The 21,232-nt window shown below is 31.3% G+C and overlaps 1 protein-coding gene across 1 annotated transcript in view; it reads left to right on the plus strand.

The window, feature by feature from the left end:
• The window catches only part of LOC109604068 (transforming growth factor-beta-induced protein ig-h3), a 56,327-nt gene that overhangs the window by 33,824 nt on the left and 1,271 nt on the right, over positions 1-21,232 (plus strand). Inside the window, exons 2-4 of the mRNA XM_020020600.2 lie at positions 19,137-19,637; positions 20,450-20,659; positions 20,737-21,222. Coding sequence (XP_019876159.2) covers positions 19,137-19,637; positions 20,450-20,659; positions 20,737-21,222 — 1,197 coding nt within the window. The remainder of the gene's footprint in view (positions 1-19,136; positions 19,638-20,449; positions 20,660-20,736; positions 21,223-21,232) is intronic.

Below are 21,232 nucleotides of genomic sequence, written 5' to 3' on the forward strand. Positions count from 1 at the left end.
GTAAGATTATAATAAGGTTCATTTTCTTACCTCGTCTGTAAACACTTTAGAACATATAAATACGATCTAAAGTCTGTTGAGACTGTGCCAATGTTGTAAGCTATTTTTAATGTTTGGTCTCCATAATGATTTAAACACTTTTTAGCTTATTTTCACTTATCTTTCAAACTTGGTGATTAATAATATAATACTACATTCATAAGTCTGGATTCGAAGTTGATATAGCTTCAAGGTTCTCTTCTCAGAAGTACTGCCTAAAAGACTTCTTAAGTGTATTCTAGTGCACGAGGACGCTAAGCTGATCCTTCAGAAGAGCTGGTGAAGATCTAATTCTCATTGATTTATCCTAATACAGCTACTTTCAAATTTCCTATAGTACTATGGGTTTTACATCTGTTCTAAAATAATCCTTCAGAAGAGGTGAAGAAGAGAAAGGAGTCACGTATCAGTTTCCTACACCGGTTGTGTTTTGTGTGTCAATAATTTATCAAGTGCTTACAAGTTAAAAATGTGTATTTCCCTCTTTCTTGATGTCCGAACTAAATTCAATCTTGATGCCAGCCAACAACTTTCAGGCTACGAAACGTTCCTGTAATGCTCATTAAACTCGAGAACGATATTGAAACTCATAATACTTTAATGCCGTAATCTTTTCACGTACCTGGGTTGCTCAAAAATTACGAGCGAAATCTGACGTCCGTCCCCCATCACCTGCAACTTTGATAATAAAGTGAAATGCTCCCGTTTTTAAGGCACAGACAAAGTAAATTCCAATTTTAGATACCGGCCGTCTTTGCGAGGAAAAGTATTTAAAACTTTTTGCCCGCCCACCCACACACTAAAACAAAATTGATGTAATTCCAAGTGAAACCGGAAGTAAAAATTTATGCTGCTTAACTTCTCATAATGGGTTTTTAATTATTTTCTCCGGCTTCCCGTTCCGATATTAACTCTTTATTAGGATTAAGGATTAACGGGCACGGGGATCATCTGCTTTAAAGCCCTTTCGTTCTCATCAATTCCTATTGGCTCAAGCTAGTTTATAATGAAAATTATCCTCCAGGCATTAATTAATTGTTCCTCTCACTCGTACCTACTTCTGTATTTATCCACATCCGTGGATTTGTGTTCAGGACAATGTGTTCGCCCCCTTTTTCATTTTCCCTTAATCTTAGTACTCTTAATATGACAATTTTTCACATCTGCTCTTCACGATTCGCCCCCCCACCCCCATTCGGGCTCTTTGTTGAGGCTTATTGCGTTTTGTGTAACGTCAAGAACATGTGCCATCCACAAAAGACTCGGTACAATTTTTTAGGGCACATAAATAAAGATCGTTTTATTTGTTCAACCCCCATAAATTTTTCATAGACAAATTCATTGAAATCATGAGGCAAATAAAAAAGTTCAGGGAGACGTTTCCATCAGCACAAAGACTTCGAATTTACATCTTAAAATTGTAGTAAAAGTTTGATTGCATTGAAAATATACGAGTTGCCATAGAGACAACGGGAATTGAATTATGTGTTTCATATTGATACATCGAGCTGCAACTCATTCCTGCTTTATATAGAGCACTGAAACTGTTCCAATTAGATGCCGAGTAAGTAAGAGACTAGTTCCAACACTAGTAAACACAAAGACACGGCGAAACGTATTATTTGAACCTCATTCGTAAAAGATAAAGACCGGTTTTGCTGGAAAAACAAAACGACTGTAAAGAATTATTAATATATTATGGGTCAGGTTTTATTGCGGTCATATTTTGCCGGTTAAGCCCGGAATTCTCGTAAAAATAAATAAATTATCGCCTTGGCATGGTGCGTGAGCGAACGTGTGAAGTACCGGACTGGATGTTAATGTTGTATTCAAATACGGGAGAATATTAAAATTTTCACGTCGGTCTTTAAATGAAAATGCACTCGTAAAATGACTGTCTGGTCTGAATTATTAGCGTCCATAAACATTTTATTATGGATTATTTTGTGTTAATTCAAAGATTTGTCATTGTAGCATTGTTTCATTTTATATTGTCATTCTGAAAAATCTTTATCAAAGGACAAAACCAGATGAAAGCATCACAAAATGACGACCTAATTATTAGCTGTCATAAACATTTAATTATGGATCATTTTGAATGAATTCAAAGGCTTGCCATTGTGGTATTTTTTAACTTCATTTCCATTGACATCAAATGATAAATTAGCTCCTTAAATATGCATTCCAAATTAAGAATTAATTATGCCTTCGTATTCCTCCAATCTTCTTCCAATATGGCCATACTATAAGTTTTGTTCCTCCACGACTGAATAATCCTGAAAAATCTTTATCAAAGGACAAAACCGGATGAATACACCACAAAATGACGTCCTGAATTATTAGCTGCCATAAACATTTATTTATGGATCATTTTGCATGAATTTAAAGACTTGTCATTGTAGTATTTTTTATGTTCATTTCAACTGATATCAAATGATAAATTAGCTCCTTAAATGTAAATTGCTAATTAGGAATTAATTATGTCTTCGTACATCTCCAATCTTCTTCCAATATGGCCATAATAATAAGTTTTGTTCTTTCACGACTGAATAATCCTGAAAAATCTTTATTAAAAGACTAAACTAGATAAATACACCACAAAATGACGTCCTGAATTATTAGCTGCCATAAACATTTAATTATGAATCATTTTGAATGAATTCAAAGGCTTGTCATTGTAGTATTTTTTAAGTTCATTTCAATTGATATCAAATGATAAATTAGCTCCTTAAATGAGCATGTCAATTAGGAATTAATTATGTCTTCGTACATCTCCAATCTTCTTCCAATATGGCCATACTAATAAGTTTGGTCTCTTCACGACTAAATAGTCCTGAAACATCTTTGTCAAAGGACGAAACCAGATGAATACACCACAAAGTGACGACCTGAAATATTAGCTGCCATAAACATTTAATTATGAATCATTTTGAATGAATTTGTAGTATTTTTTAACTTCATTTCAATTGATATCAAATGATGAATTAGCTCTTTAAATGTGCATGTCAATTAGGAATTAATTATGTCTTCGTACATCTCCAATCTTCTTCCAATATGGCCATACTAATAAGTTTGGTCTCTTCACGACTAAATAATCCTGAAACATCTTTGTCAAAGGGTGAAACCAGATGAATACACCACAAAGTGACGACCTGAAATATTAGCATAAACATTTAATTATGAATCATTTTGAATGAATTTGTTGTATTTTTTAACTTCATTTCAATTGACATCAAATGATAAATTAGCTCCTTAAATGTGCATGTCAATTAGGAATTAATTATGTGTTCGTACATCTCCAATCTTCTTCAAATATGGCCATACTAATAAGTTTTGTTCCTTCACGACTGAATAATCCTGAAAAATCTTTATCAATGGATGAAACCAGATGAACACACCACAAAGTGACGACCTGAAATATTAGCTGACATAAACATTTAATTATGAATCATTTTGAATGAATACAAAGGCTTATCATTGTAGCATTTTTTAACTTCATTTCAATTGATATCAAATGATAAATTAGCTCCTTAAATGGGCATTGCCAAGGAATCTTGATCAAAGGACAAAACCAGATGAATACACCATAAAATTAAATAATAAACTAGCTCTTTAAATGTACATTGCTAGTAAGGAATTAATTATGCCTTCGTACTCCTCCTCTCTTCTCCCAATATAGCCATACTGATACATCTTGTGTCGTCATATCTCACTTCACAGATTTTTCATTGTAACATTGACTGATATTGTTTAAGTTGTCTTTCAAACTAACCCATTATATGTGCATTGTTCAATATGGTATTAACCCCACCTCCGCACACCACCCATCTCCATCCAACTTAGCCATACCGATACGTCTTACGCGTCCGCAGCCGAATAATCCCGCGAAATCTTTATCGAAAACCAAAACCAGATGTGCTTTAAAGCAGTTTTCTATATCCGATGAGCGATCGTCCGATATTTCGTTACGCTAACCACATTACGAACTTCCTTATATCCGGAAAATACCAATGTCGGCGAAGTTTGAGCCATAAGTTCGCAAACTTTCCGTACCGATAAGCATTTTCGGGAGGCCATCGCTTTCAGGTATCGAGACACGTTAGCCGGTCGGCGAGGATGAACCTGCACACCCCCGCACCGAAAACTTAACGGCCACTTTTAATTGAAACCGACTAAGACGCCGACCGGGTACGTGACCGATAGATTGTTTCGTTGACGGAAGGCAAATTCTTTTTTTTTTCGCTTTTCGTTACGGGGGTTGATTTTAATGTCGAGCGCGTTTTATCTTTTCTCTTTCGGCCACTTTGGTTAATTAACGTTTGCTTTGAGCACCGGTCTATGAATTATTTATGTACGGAATCAATAGGTGCTCAAACCCACAATGTGTTTTAGTTAATTACGTTCGGTTTTAGTTGCCAACTGTTTTTGGGACGTTGGCGTAGGTCAAGATGACGTAAAATGTCGAAGCTAATTGTACTGACTGTAATCCTACGAGTAGGTAACAACCAATTTTCTTAAAACAAATACCCTCCCATCTATATGCGAAAATTACCCCAGTATACAAAAAAGGTAATAAGTCTAATTTTAATAATTACAGACCCATCTTTATATTAAGTAATTTCTCTAAAATATTTGAACAGGTGTTATATTCCGTCATTTATCAAAGTGTTCGTTATAAAATTTCTCCTAATAAGCACAATTTTATATTAAACAGCTCCACCACCAATAATTTGATATGTATGACTCGTGATATAAGTTCATCAATGGATTTAAAAGTCAGATGGACGACATTTATACAGACTTTTGACATGCCTTGGATACCATTGACCATGCTATACTGTTGAACAAACTTGTTACATTTGGTCTGAGTGGTAGTCTTATTGATTTAATTCAGAGTTATGTGCGAAACAGAACTTGTTACATCAACTACAATTGATTTTAGATCTCACATTTACACTGCATCCTCAGGCGTACCGCAGGGATTTAACTTGGAACCCCTATTATTCTTTTTATTCATCAATGAGTTGGTTTTTATGCTGTAGTTTAGCCTATGCTGACGATCTGAAGCTATTTTATCAAGTCGACTCTTTTTGATAGGGAAATATTATGCGTTCGCGTCACTGACATGCTCATGACTGGCGCACGCGCAGTGTGCTGTGCGCCTTAGACACTTTTGGATGGGTAAAATCTCGGGCGTTCGGATCAGCGACATGCTTATAGCAGTATATCTGTGGCTATACGGCTGACGTATAGTGCTGTGTATATCTTATTAGTGAAAATGAATGGATTTAGTGAAAAATTTATTTAAATAGGTCCAATGATCGAAAACTTAGTAGTACAAAATATAAAACGACAATCGATGCCGTTTTTACGAGATACTTGGATAAATTTGAATCAAACATTTTCATTTCTTACTTTAGTTACCATAAGTCTATTGTATCTTTTTTAAAACAAAATGAAATAATTGAAAGTACAAAAAGTCTAAGTATTGTTGAAATTAATGATGACAATGATGCAAACAATTAAAATAACGTTAAAAATCAAATACATTGAAATTTAAGTAAATACAAATACTGTCCGTAAATAATATGATTGTATATTAATTGTTATTTCAATTGAATTGTATTTATATTTTGTTATGATTTTGTACAGCCCGTAATATATTTGAATAATAAAAAAAACATATAAACATTCATATAATTGTTCCTCGGAGTGTCAATAGATGTGAAAACCAGATTGATGTTGATAAATTTAATTCAAACATTATGAAATTTCAAATTTTAATACTAAAAGTTCTAAGTTTTCACTTCTATCGGCATTTTCCATAACTGCCAACTTTAAATTTTATTTATACAGTCAACAAAAGTGTGTAAACTGAAAATTAGCCTTTCCTAACAAATAATAATACATTTAATGTACTTTTAGAAGTGAAAACTTCTTTAGCCGCGTTGGACACTTTTTGGTAGGGAAATATTATGCGTTCGCGTCACTGACATGCTCATGAGTGGCGCACGCGCAGTGTGCTGTGCGCCTTAGACACTTTTGGATGGGTAAAATCTCGGGCGTTCGGATCAGCGACATGCTTATAGCAGTATATCTGTGGCTATACGGCTGACCTATAGTGCTGTGTATATCTTATAAATGAAATTGAATGAATTTAGTGATAAATTTATTTAAATATGTCCAATGATCGAAAACTCAATACTACAAAATATAAAACGACAATCGATGTTGTTTTTACGCAATACTTAAATAAATTTGAATGAAACATTTTCATTTCTTACTTTAGTTACCATAATTCTATTAATTAAAAGTACAAAAAGTCTAAGTATTGTTGAAATTAATGATGACAATGATGCAAACAATTAAAAAAATCAAGTACATTGAAATTTAAATAAATACAAATACTATCCATAAATAATATGATTGTATATTAATTGTTATTTCAATTGAATTGTATTTATATTTCATTATGATCTTGTGCAGCCCGTAATATATTTAAATAATAAAAAAAGCATATAAACATGCATAAAATTGTTACTCGGAATGTCAATAGATGTGAAAACCAGATTGATGTTGATAAATTTAATTCAAACATTATGAAATTTCAAATTTTAATACTAAAAGTTCTAAGGTTTCACTTCTATCAACAGTCTCTGTAACTGCCAACTTTAAATTTTTTTATACCGTCAACAAAAGTGTGTAAACTGAAAATTATCCTTTCCTAACAAATAATAATATATTTAATGTACTTTTAGAAGTGAAAACTTCTTTAGCCGCGTTGGACACTTTTTGGTAGGGAAATATTATGCGTTCTCGTCACTGACATGCTCATGACTGGCGCACGCGCAGTGTGCTGTGCGCCTTAGACACTTTTGGATGGGTAAAATCTCGGGCGTTCGGATCAGCGACATGCTTATAGCAGTATATCTGTGGCTATACGGCTGACGTATAGTGCTGTGTATATCTTATTAGTGAAAATGAATGGATTTAGTGAAAAATTTATTTAAATAGGTCCAATGATCGAAAACTTAGTAGTACAAAATATAAAACGACAATCGATGCCGTTTTTACGAGATACTTAGATAAATTTGAATCAAACATTTTCATTTCTTACTTTAGTTACCATAAGTCTATTGTATCTTTTTTAAAACAAAATGAAATAATTGAAAGTACAAAAAGTCTAAGTATTGTTGAAATTAATGATGACAATGATGCAAACAATTAAAATAACGTTAAAAATCAAATACATTGAAATTTAAGTAAATACAAATACTGTCCGTAAATAATATGATTGTATATTAATTGTTATTTCAATTGAATTGTATTTATATTTTGTTATGATTTTGTACAGCCCGTAATATATTTGAATAATAAAAAAAACATATAAACATTCATATAATTGTTCCTCGGAGTGTCAATAGATGTGAAAACCAGATTGATGTTGATAAATTTAATTCAAACATTATGAAATTTCAAATTTTAATACTAAAAGTTCTAAGTTTTCACTTCTATCGGCAGTTTCCATAACTGCCAACTTTAAATTTTATTTATACAGTCAACAAAAGTGTGTAAACTGAAAATTAGCCTTTCCTAACAAATAATAATATATTTAATGTACTTTTAGAAGTGAAAACTTCTTTAGCCGCGTTGGGCACTTTTGGTTAGGGAAATATTATGCGTTCGCGTCACTGACATGATAATGACTGGCGCACGCGCAGTGTGCTGTGCGCCTTAGACACTTTTTGGATGGGTAAAATCTCGGGCGTTCGCATCACCGACATGCTTATCTCAGTATATCTGTGGCTATACAGCTGGCGTATAGTGCTGTGTATATCTTGTTAGTGAAAATGAATGGATTTAGTGAAAAATTTATTTAAATAGGTCCAATGATCGAAAACTTAGTAGTACAAAATATAAAACGACAATCGATGCCGTTTTTACGAGATACTTACATAAATTTGAATGAAACATTTTCATTTCTTACTTTAGTCACCATAAGACTATTGTATCTTTTTTAGAACAAAATGAAATAATTGAAAGTACAAAAAGTCTAAGTATTGTTGAAATTAATGATGACAATAATGCAAAGAATTAAAATAATGTTAAAAATCAAGAACATTGAAATTTAAGTAAATACAAATACTATCCATAAATAATATGATTGTATATTAATTGTTATATCAATTGAATTGCATTTATATTTTGTTATGACCTTGTATAGTCCGTAATATATTTGAATAATAAAAAACATATAAACATTCATGTAATTGTTGCTCGGAGTGTCAATAGATGTGAAAACCAGATTGATGTTGATAATTTTAATTCAAACATTATGAAAATTCATATTTTAATACTAAAAGTTCTAAGTTTTCACTTCTATCGACAGTGTCTGTAACTATAACTGCTATTTTTTTTTGCACGCAGTAAAATCAATTAATTAATTAATTAAACACAATCTGCCTCTTTTACATACGATAATTCGACCGAATTGTTTGGCATAACCAAAACCATGTAATTGAGCCGTTATTTTCGTCAGATAAAATTTCAATTATTACTTTCATTAATGCCGGCCCCGGCCACATTAATTATTGCATTCATTATGCCCGATTAAAGCGCCTGATTACGTATTATGATTTGCACGAAATAATAATCGAAACGACAACCGTTAAATTTGCATCGCCGTAAAAATAAAACACCATTCAATTTTCATAATACGGCCATCGAATGGCGACGGTTATCGTTATGTTTTTCGAACGATTAAATTATACGGACTTTTTATTTTTACGGCGAATTTCCGGCGACGAAATTACTTCGTAACTTTTTGTAACGGCGCAAATATTGGTTATAAGGCTTAAGTTATGGCTTTGTGATTTGTTCGATAGTTGCATTTGAAGTTTTATCTTATTCCCGTACGTTCCGCGTCCGGACTGGAATTTTAAAGGGTTGCATTTTTTCTTTGGCCGTCGCCGACGTCGAACTTGAACTTTAAGACAATACGTCAATTATTTAAGTGCGAGGCGACGTAACCGAGGTCAGTTTGTCAGTGGTAAATGCGCTTTATTTATTTAAAATGGGAATTTTAATGTAATTATATTTACAATTTGTTCGTGTAATGTAGGTTATTTAAGCAAATTAAAGTGAATTATGGTGTATAAATATTTTTTTTTTGGTGAGTTTGTGTTTATTGAATTAGTTCCAGCAAATCAGGATATATTTTGCAATGTTAAACTTGATTATAAATCAACAAACTAGTTTATTTTTATTAAGTGATTATTTCCACCTGTTTTGCTAATAAATATTTGTATATGACATATTTATGTGTTTAACTTTATTACAGTCATTTGGAAAGCATAAAATATACATATGAATAAGACATAATTTAAAAACTAAAATTATATAAGATAATTTTCATAATTCCAAAATTATAATTCTGAAAGAGATTAAGATTTTAAATATTAAAATTAAACAAATTTATAAAATCTGTAAAAAATGTCCATTATTATGTTTTATATAGTACGATTGTGTAAGAAAATAATTATGAAATTAAAATTTTATAAATGGTTAAGAATTTCAAAACAGTTACACATATTTAAAAAACCTGTAAACAAATGTGTTTATTTAAAGTAAAAAAAATAAAATTATATAAAAAATATTAATAACAAAAAAAAACAAAGTAAAAAATAATTTGATTTTTTTAGTTAAAATTCTGAAGGAAATTAAGATATTAAAGAATCAAATTTAAACAAATTATTATAAAATTTTTTTAATTAAAATTTTCTAAAAGATTAAAAATGTCAAAAAATTAAAAAAATTCTGTAAAAAAATATCGATTTTTAAAAGAAGTTAAAAATTAAAATAAAATTTCTAAAGAAATTTGAAAAAAAAATTAGTTACAAAATTTAGAAAAAATTACAATTTTTTCTTAAAAATGTTAAAAAATAAAAAAAAAACTCAAAATTTTGTAAAATATTTGATTTCAAACAATCAAAATTAGACAAATTTTTAAAATTTTTAAAAACTTATCGATTTTTAGAAGTAAAAAACTAAAATTTTGTAAAAAGTAAAAACAATACAAAATTTAGAAAAAAATTCAAATTTTATTTAATTTGATTTTTTAATTAAATTCTGTAAGTGATAAAATTTTTAAAAAATCAAAAGTGTAAAATATTAAAATTTTCTAAGGAAATAAAAAATAATTGTTTTTGAATTTTGAATAAATTAAAATTTTTTCCTTAAAAATGTTAAAAAATAAAAAAAAAAAACGATGATTTTTTACTTAAAGATATTAAAATTTTCAAACAATCAAAATTAAACAAATTTATAAAATATGATTAAAAAAATTAGAAAATTAATTAATATTTAAAAATATTAAAAAGTAAAAAATAAACGATGATTTTTTAATTAAAATTCTGTAAAAAATTTATCGATTTTAAAATAAGTAAAAAATTAAAATTTTCTAAGGAGATAAAAAAAATAACAAAATTTAGAAAAAATTACAAATTTTCCTCAAAAATTTAAAAAAATAATTTAATATAATAATATTTGAAACAATCAAAATTACACAGATTTACAAAATATATAAAAAAGTGTCGATTTTTTAAAATAAAAATTTCTTAAATATGTCGAAAAAATAGTTATTTAAAAATATTCTGTAAACAAATTTGTGGATTTTTAAAAGTAAAAAATTAAAATTCTTTAAGAAAATAAACAGAAATTGGAAGTAAAAAATTAAAATTATACAACATAAATTGACGATTATTGAAAAAAATATATTATCTGATTAAAACAATTTAGAATGTAAAATTACAATTATTCGATAACAGAATTTCAAATTTCAAGGTCAAATAGATTTTTTAAAAATATGTTAGAAAATTTATCTATATTGTTTATAAGAGAAATTATAATATTCAAATTATGAAAAAAATTAAAATTTCAATAATCACAAAATTAGTAATATAACATTTTTTTAGGTAAAAAATTAAAATTTTATAAGAAAACATAAAAAACTATATTCGATAAATTAAAACATAACAAAAAATCAAAATGTTCAAAATTTATTAGAAATTTCCATAATCTTATAAAACTATAAAATATTTCAGAAAATGCATTTTTAAAATAAAATCCCCATAAAATAACAATAATAAAACACAAATGAACAGTTTTTAAATAATTTAAATAAAATTCTCTAAAAAACATACAAAAGTTTCATGAATACATAAATATTAGCAAATTTTCTTAAAACTGTTAAAAAGGCTCAATTCTTATCATATGTAAAATTTAATTAACTTTGTCAAAAATAATATAATTTGACAGATGAACCAATTGGATAGTTATCCAAATAATATAATATTATCTAATTTTAATAAAGTATTGAATATATGTTAAAAAGTACGTATGTGAAAAACAAATTTGGAATGTCGGTTGATTAAGTTCCTACCGCTGTTAAAAATTCCGACCCAACACACAATGGCAAAAAAATGCATTGAGCAATTTCAAATTGATCAGAAATTTATCTGGGAATTAAGTTATTATTATGACCGCACATTATTAGACACGCCATCCTATAGGAAGGAGACATTTGTCCGTCGTCATAAAAGCGATCGATCGTCGACAAAAATGCATCACGGCAGTTTTATTAAATCAAAATGAACAACCGTCCGTGGATTTAAAAAGGATCGGGCGAGCGAGCAGATAAACGGATCGCGGGATTAACAGGTGAATGTATATTCCATTCCATAAATCGCCTTTTTATCTTTCGTTACGACGCGAAAACAATGGTAACCGTAACTTTACCGAAAAAAAAAGGATTCTTACAAGCATTTTTACGAATATTTCTACTCCCACGCTCTTTTATCAAATCAACAAGTTCATTTCTCCATATTTTGACATGTGTAAAACATATTAAATCAGAATAAAAAGATACGTAATAATTTAACAATGACAATAAATTTGTCAAAGAATGTATAGAATATAAGTAAATAAGATTAATATAATAATTAAAATAGAAATTAAAAATATCATTAATAATCATTAGAAATCATACAAAAATGTTTACGAATATTTCTCCTCTACGTCTTTTTATCAAATTAATAAATCTATTTCACTAAACTTTGATATCGGTACATCTAAAACCCAATCAACTTTTTGAATTTTATCAATACATATCATACTTACAATAATGAAAATTATAAAAAGTAGAAAATTAATGGAAAAAATCAGTAAACTTATAAAAAAAGTAAAAAAGCACTAGAAATAGAATGTTACAAGTATTTTTACTGCTCCATGTTTATTTAACCAAATAACAAGTTCATTTCTCTAAATTTTAATATCTGGTCATGTAAAAAACAATCGACCTTCAGATAGAAGATTCATAATAATGAAAATTATAAAAATATAAAAATAATGTAAAAAATTAACAATAACCAGTAAAATTTAAAAGAATATAAAATAATGGTGTAAATATAAACAATATAAAAATGTACCAACTTTCCTCTAATAAATGCATTAAGAATTGGTCGATTTAATGCTAAAAATTAAAATAAAAAATAATTAGAGTTTGTTAAAATATGTAACTATATTAGTAAAAAGAATCTTACAAGTATTTTTACGAGTATTTCTGCTCCACATCTTTTTAACCATTAACAAGTTCATATGCCTAAATTTTAATATCTGTTCATGTAAAAAAATTCTACCTTCAACAAAAGTCTCATAATAACGAAAATTATAAAAAATATAAAAATAATGTAAAAAATTAACAATAAAAAAAATTTTAAAATAATGTAAAATAGACGTGTAAATATAAACAATATAAAAATGTATCAAATTTTCTCTAGTAAATTAATTAAGAATTGTTTAATTTAATGCTACAAATAAAAATAATAAATAAATGAAAAGACTGTTAAAATATTACATTACATTATTACATCAGTAAAAGAATTTTATATTTTTTCGAGTACTTCTGCTCCATCTCTTTTTAACCAAATAACAAGTTCATATCTCTAAATTTTAATATCTGTTCATTTAAAATCAACATATCTTGAGACAAAAGATACATAATAATAAAAATATGAAAATGTATCAAATTTTGACTAGTAAATTAATTAAGAATTGCTTGATTTAATGCTAAAATTAAAAATAAAAAATAATTGAAGAGGTTGTTAAAATATACTCATAATATTGAAAATTATAAAAAATATAAAAATATTGTAAAAAATTAAAAATAACCAGTAAAATTTTAAAAGAATATAAATATATATAAATGTATCAAATTTTCTCTAATAAATTAATTTAGAATTGGTTGATTTAATGCTAAAAATAAAAATCAATTGAAGAGATTGTTAAAATATGTAACTATGTTAGTAGAAAAATCTTACAAGTATTTTTACTCCACGTCTTTATAAGCAAATAACAAATTTATTTCGTTAATTTTTAATATCTGTTTATGTAAACAACAATCGACCTTCAGACAAAAGACTCATAATAATGAAAATTATAAAAACAATGTAAAAAATTAACATTACTTTAACCAGTTAAATTTTAAAAGAGTGTAAAGTAAACAATATAAAAATGTACCAAATATTCTCTAGTAAATTAAGCGTTGGCTGATCTAATGCAAATATTTCTGATCCAAATTTCTTTATCAAGTCAACAAGTCCATTTCTCTAAATGTTGACATCTGCTACACGTAAAAAAACAATCGACCTTCAGATAAAAAACTAACCCTTATATTAAATCAGAATGAATAACCGTCGGTGGATTTGCAGGATCGAACGGACAGGATAAGATAAACGTATCGCAGGATTAACAGGTGAACTCGTAAATCGCATTTTTATCTTATCCATCGTCGAATTTAACTGTTTTAAATGTTCCCAAACACGCGAACCTAAAAAAAGTAAATCACCAGGTAATAAGTCAGTTTGAAAGTGTGGCGAAACGGGCCGCGGGCTGAATTATATTTCCGGGCGTCGGTTTCCATTGCACAAGTGCACGTACGGGATTATGCATCATGAAAGGAATTAGAAACGGGGTGGCGGGATCGGACCGAGAGGACTTACGGTGTTATTGGTAACTCTAATGCGGCCATATTTCCATAACCATAAATTGATTAAATGATGTTGTTCGAGTATAAACCGGGTTTCAGTCTAAATCCCTGAATAATATAACATTATTCCCCCGGCGCACAATTATATTGATCAAGCATCCGTCGTTTGACATACGCCACTATCGGATATTATTGAAAGATTCGGTTAATTGAAATTGCCGGTACTGCGTAGCGTAACACTCAAAAACTAAACACTGATAAATTGGTGCTCGGAAATTAATTACAGGCCCGTAATTACGTGTCTAGGTGATAAAACATACGATTAAAATACCGGAGACAGGCGGGATGTATCGGGGCTCATAGATAAATCCACATGCACAACAAAAACCGTCGATTGAGCTAATCTGCAAAGTTCAACTATTTGCCATAAGCGTCACGATAAGCAGCCAGTAATTAAATAAAGTACGCGTTATGGCCGGGAAAGTTGTTGTTGTTTGTGCTTAAAATGAGATTTATGATTAGACTGCGTAGTAAAATATAACTTTATTTACAAATAAAGTGAAATAAAGTAGTTTTATAGACTTCGTAAAGAAATATGAGCGTTGAAGACTTAAAGTTTATATACTTTAAGGGAGCGAGTTTGTTTGTAATTAAAGTTAAATTTATTTTGGACAAGTTTCAAATAAAAATGCAGAAAAGTTTCAGGACGAACAAATAAAATTAAATAAGTTACAGCTTTTTGCTGCCTTTTATTTCTACGCCTAACATAAAGTTATTAGTTACCTGCGCATCCACGAAAGTGTCTTTTAGTGTAAAATAAACAAAAAAATAAAATTAAAATAAATTAAAATTTTATAAGTCCATGGATTTTTTAGATTTATATTAATATTTTTGTTGTCATTTTAAATTAACTTAATTAGGACTCTCAAGTTACATATATTTCTTTTGTTTTTTATTTTTACGTCTAATATAAAATTATTTGTTTTCTATTAATCTCTAGAAGTCTTTTTTTACTTTAATAGCTATATAAAATTTTGAAGAAACCATTAAAACTAACTTATTTAACACCTGACTCTTTATTTATTATAAATTATAAAAAATATTACAGAATGCATATAAATATTAGATTCATATTAATATTTTTGTTTTTAATTTAAATTAAAAGATTAATTTGAACAAATTTCAAAGAAAAATGAAGACAAATTTCATATGAAAACAAATAAAATAAGTTACACATCTCTTTTATTTATACACCTAATACAAAAATATTCGTTTCCCATTAGTCTCTAAAAGTATATTTATGCTTTAATTATGATACAAAATTTTTAAATTTTGTTGTCATTTTAAATTAACTTAATTTGGACTTTCAAGTTACATATATTTCTTTTGTTTTTTTATTTCTACATCTAATAAAAAATTATTTGTATTCTGTTAATATCTAGAAGTATTTTTTTTTTTAAACTAATTTATTTAACGCCTGACTCTTTTGTGTTTGTATACTTTAATTATGATACAAAATTTTTAAGAAACCATTAAAATTAATTTAATTTACTCCTGACTTCTAAATTTTTTTTTTTTTTGGTTATTATAAATAATATTAAATACTTCAGAATACAAATAAATATTAGTTTAACATTAATATTTTTGTTTTTAATGTAAACTAAAAATTTAATTAGAAAACGTTTCAAAGAAAATTGTAGACAAATCAAATAAAATTAAATAAGTTCTCTTTAACCTTTTATTTCTACACCTAATATAAAATTATTGGTTTTCTACTAATCTCTAGAAGTGTTTTTTATTACTTTAATTATGATGTAAATTTTTTAAAAAACCATTAAATATATATGCAAATTGAAAAAAAATATCACAGTATGTGCAGGTTCAATTTCTGTGCCTCTTATTTATTTATACCCTGATTGATATTGATATTTTTTGATGATGACACATTTTTCTAATCATAATTAAAACATATGTTGATTAATTACCCCCCAGGTCGCGCAATTTGCGCTTAATTATTGCTCATTTCCATATCGATCGTTTGATGAAATGAAAATTCTCCAATGATTTAGCAAATTGTCACTGTAAACAACGACTTTTCAAACTCGTGTTTATGACAGAAATAGACCCGGCCATTTTACAACAGATAACATCATAAAATGCCTTTTAATTTAATTATAATGGCAGCCTAATTCATTTCCAGCTACAACGTTAATGAAATGTTAATTTAATTAATGCCAAACAGTAAATTGTGCCGCGTTTTTCCGGTCATTGACAGCGAAACAGGGCTGCATTCGGTCTCCGATGGTTGGGCTGATCCGGCCCCATCCCACCTTCCATTCATCACAAAACTGAAAACTCCATTACGAGGAATAATTTAACGAGAGACTTCGGGTTTTTTTTTACGTTAAAAATAATATTTCACTTTGAGATATGGTCCGAACAATATTTTCCTGTCAAGTGGTATGATTCTTTTCTGGGTCCGGGTTACTTTTGCGGACGTTCCATCAATGTCAGGCATCCTGTTTATTTTTTACGATTTTCACGTTCCGCTTTGACTTATATATGATGCGGGGATTTACCGGATTTTATGACAAACTAAAAACTACTTTTTTAGGGGCGCAGGAATTTTTCATTGTTTTATTCACTCTGTGATTTCTTTACCATCGATAGTATGTATACTTGTTACGACAATTAGAAACAATTTTAATGTTTATATGTGACATTGGTGTTTCGTTTAATTAGTCACGTATAAAATGTTTGGCAATTCAATTGTTTATTTGCTGGTTTGGTGCCTTATCTTGTCGGATGACCTTAGGTGATCTGTTTGCTTAATTTAATTTCATAACTGTAAATATATACATATTAGGTACGAGGAAATGAAATTTACTTTTTGCGTTTAATTTTAAAACAACATAACTTTCCCTGAGATAATTTTTATTCTACTAAATAATCATCATTATAAACTACAACTATAATCTGCTTGTAGAAGCAAATTAAGGTTATGAGAAAAAAGTTGTTGGCTTCTGAAACTGAAAAAAGTTGACCTCAGTTTTGAACTAGTCTTCAGAATTAAATCATGTATTACTTTGGTATACACTGTATCAGTGATATTAAATACTGACATCTAAATATAAATATTTTTTATGTTAGGTAATATATCACCACTGGGATTTGCCCCAATTAATATTTACAAGAATATGGCCTATTTGAATCCACGGGCTGATACCAAAATATTTACATTTTTGCCAATAAGAAAAGTCAAGAATTATTTGTAACGTTTATCTCCTGCAACGGAGAAACCTTATCCACTACTCCTTCCATTAAATAATTTATAATACAAGTGGTAATCTTCAGCTTGTTTAAGTACTTTTTGGATTTCACCCTTTTTACAATAACAACCTTACACCTATCCTGTAAACTAACAAACTCTTTTCTCGTTGTTGCCAAATACATCTGTGTTCTGGCAGCAGTGGAGCATATTATAGGATACAGTGCTTCTTTCACCGTATCTAAACCACGAAACGCAACACCTAGACATTTATCATCTTTATAGTAAGCTAGAGTACCCGCTATACCGTCGAAGAGAATACCTATGGTGGTTGCAACATTTTCTCGAAATGGCTTAGTGTACGTTGTCCATCTGCCGTCGTGCCACAAAAGTCCCTTGTGCGACAAACCCCAGCCGTGCTTATCTTCCCCCAGGAGATTCGTGAACGCGTCAGCGTAGAGTCGCGCCCTCCTCGTCCCTACAAAAGTTCCAACATCAACTTTTCGCCAATTACCAAAGCCAAACGGCCTCTTACCAATCCCGCACATAATGCTGGTGCCGAAGATCCTCTTCGAAATGGCCACCTCCCAGTAGTACCTCCCGTTGTTAAGCATCTTAGAGCCGCTCACGCCGGCCGTGCCCCTGTTCCAATCCGGATGGAACTCGACGAACCGCAGGTTGTTTCCGAACAACCGCACCTCCGGACTCTTGTGGCGACGGCTCTACGTCCACGGGTCCACGGAGAAGTGACGCAACGGACATCGGATGGCCTCCTCGCGATCCTCTCCCGACTCGGGAGTCCCGAGTACTCGCCATCCGAGTGCTCCGGATGCTATATCATCTTCAGGCACGTTCCGCCGGGTTTCTCTACGCTGCAAAAGAAATTGAGATGGTTGGGTTTTGGTAGACTAAACCGTTGGTGTTGCGGTTTACATTTGTCTTGAATGTGCCCACATTGTTCAAATTATATGTGGGTCAGGAAGAAGTTTACGTTGCCGCAGGTGCACTATATTAGGTACCGGAAAAAGTAATTCACTCTTAACTTTAAAATGTTATAACCTTCTTTTATTCAACAACATAATCATCATTCTACAGGCAAATTCATGCCAGAAAGAAATGCTTGGTTCACAGACCTCAATTTTGACCTCATCGTCAAAATTAAACCTTATATAAATAAATAATAGTCACATGGAGATATATCTATGTAGTGGAAATCTCCAATTCTACATGTGGTCTTGCTTTGGCATGAAGAAGCAAAGTGTTTTTTCAATTGATTAAAGAAGTTCCACTGTACTGCAATTGTACTCATTTTATGTGGAATTAATTTTTCTACCTATTTCCAAACATTTTATTTGAAGATTTTGCATAATTTCTTTTTTAGCACAGGTTTCAGGATAACCTTGACGTTGTTCATCTTCAATGTATTAATTGTCACTTGCCTGATGTTTACTTCTCTTGCTTTAATTAGAATTTGAACCCATAAAGCAAAATTACACAAATTATACACCTTAAACCCATCACTTTTAACCCCAAATTAAATTCAATAGAAATAAAATAAATAGCATAGTCATAAAGAGCATATATATATATATATATATATATATATATATATATATATGCTCTTTAAAGAAAGCAGTATTATGGTTGAGTATTCAGCGTAAAACATAACGTTCGTCGTTTTCGTGCATTAAAGTAGCAGTAGTCGAGGAAATTTTTGGCACTTTCGCTTAGTTATGTGCGACGCATTGCAAATTCGAAACTAACGCCGCCGTTTTATGTTTCCAGACGAGCCGTTTACGATCCTGGCGCCGCAGAATTCAGCGACGAAACGTGCGGAAAATCTCCTGCAGCAGCCCGAGCTCGTAAAGAAGCTGCTGCTGGACCACGTGGTGCTCGGCACACGTCTGGACCTGACAAATGTGACCGACATCTCGTTCAAGACGTTAAGCGGACGTATGGTGCACGTGAAGTCGACGAAGGACGGCAAACTGAAGGCGAACGACGTTAATGTGCTGGAACGGAAGGTCGCCGTGCCGAATGGCCTGTTGGTCGTGCTCGACAACTACCTCTTCGCCGACGAGCAGCCGGCCAGGAGGAACGCGACGCAAGCTAAAGTGGTTGATATCGGGCCGTTGTCGGGCGTCACGGCCAAGGGGGAGCTTAAAAATCAATCGAATATCACTTTCGTCGAGAACATTATGGAGGTGCTGTCGTTTCTGAAGAGCGGCGTAAGAGTTTTTCAGCACTTCCTGTCCCGGTCCAACGTTTCGAAGCTGCTCGATGAGGGTAAGTGATTTTATGGATATTGATATTGGCTATCGACGACCCTAATCTGGCACATAACACTTTGTTAGCCGTCGACAGTTTGGATCGCTAAATTTTGTAAATAGAGGCGCACACGGACGGGATTACTCGATCATGGGGGTCGTAAAAACTTACAGCCACCAAATTATCTTTGTCGATTACGTTAATAACGTCGTTTCAGTCCGAAACACGAACGTCGTTTTTACCAATCATTAATTTTATGTTAGTTTCCAGGTCCCCATTTATTATTACATTAAATTGTTATCCTTGATCATTGATCTGTCATCTCGTGTTAGAACTGTTAAAAGATATAAAAAATTACGCAGCTTCATTTGGCGATTTCGCCCTCCAATCTTTAAATTGTCAGTCTTTAGAGCGCACTTCAAACAAATATGAAAAGTTCAGACTCAAAAGTTTCTTATATAAAACACGTCCCACTTTTTTACATGAAACACTCGACAGATTCTCCGAGATTAAATTCCATTAGTAAATATTTGTCAGTTCTGTTCTTTCTCGAGTTTTCACCCCCCGAGAACGTCGACAAGGAAGGATGAGTAAGTGCCCGATGAGGGCGACTGATTTTGTTCCATCCATAATGGTTATTGATATTGGCCATGCGGACTGTAATGGGAAACATAACCATTTATTAGATCGTGACGTGGAAAACCAAAGAAATTTTGCGAAGGGGAAAACACTAATAACATAATTTAATTGTTTCACCGGCGCATCCGCCATAATCGTTAGACCTTTTAAATCGTTCTGGTTTCCAATAAATTCACGTTTCGATGTTCCAGGCGAAGAGTATACGGTCTTCGTGCCGACCGACCACGCATTCCAACGCTGGCATCCGATTGATTGGGGCTTCTATCCGTTCAGCGTGCCCGAATTCACCGAGAGCATAATCACGAACCATTTCGTGAAGGGCCGATTGAAACAGGACACCATTAAGGACGGACAGACCGTTAAAACGGTGGGCGGCAGGGAGATCATGTTCAAGAAGACTCGTAGGTATTTTACTGTTGAAATTACGACTGGTCACGGGTGTTGGTTTTAAATGTTAATTGGGCGCTTGTTGTTTCAGCCAACTTGACCGTCAATGGAGCCATGGTGGTCAAAGGAGACACTCCGGTGGCCAAGGGCAACATCATGTTTATCGGGGAGGTGTTGTTTGTGAGCGAGTCCGTCGTGTCGAAGCTGCACCAGCAGCACAGGGACAAAGAGACGCCACCGTTGTTGGCCTTCCCTTGGTTCGGGGCTCAGTTCTTGTCGCACGCCTTCCTGGCACTTGAAAGGGACAAACGGTTCTCGCACATCACCAGGTTCCTGAACCTGGCCGACCTTGCACCGCACGTCTCCGGCACTGGTTACACCTTCTTCGTACCAACTGACTCGGCCTTCGAAAAGATTGGGCTGGATAAGATGCCGGATAATTATTTGAGCACCGGCGACGGACTGCAAATACTTCTGAACCACTTCGTCAAGGGACGGCTGTACGACAAGGACCTAAAGAATGAAGGCAAGCTGACTTCTCTGGGAAACAAAACCATAGCCATCAAAAGGGATAAAGGTAAGAACTC

This window comes from Aethina tumida, chromosome 4 (assembly GCF_024364675.1).
Source record: "Aethina tumida isolate Nest 87 chromosome 4, icAetTumi1.1, whole genome shotgun sequence".
Lineage (NCBI taxonomy): Eukaryota > Metazoa > Arthropoda > Insecta > Coleoptera > Nitidulidae > Aethina > Aethina tumida.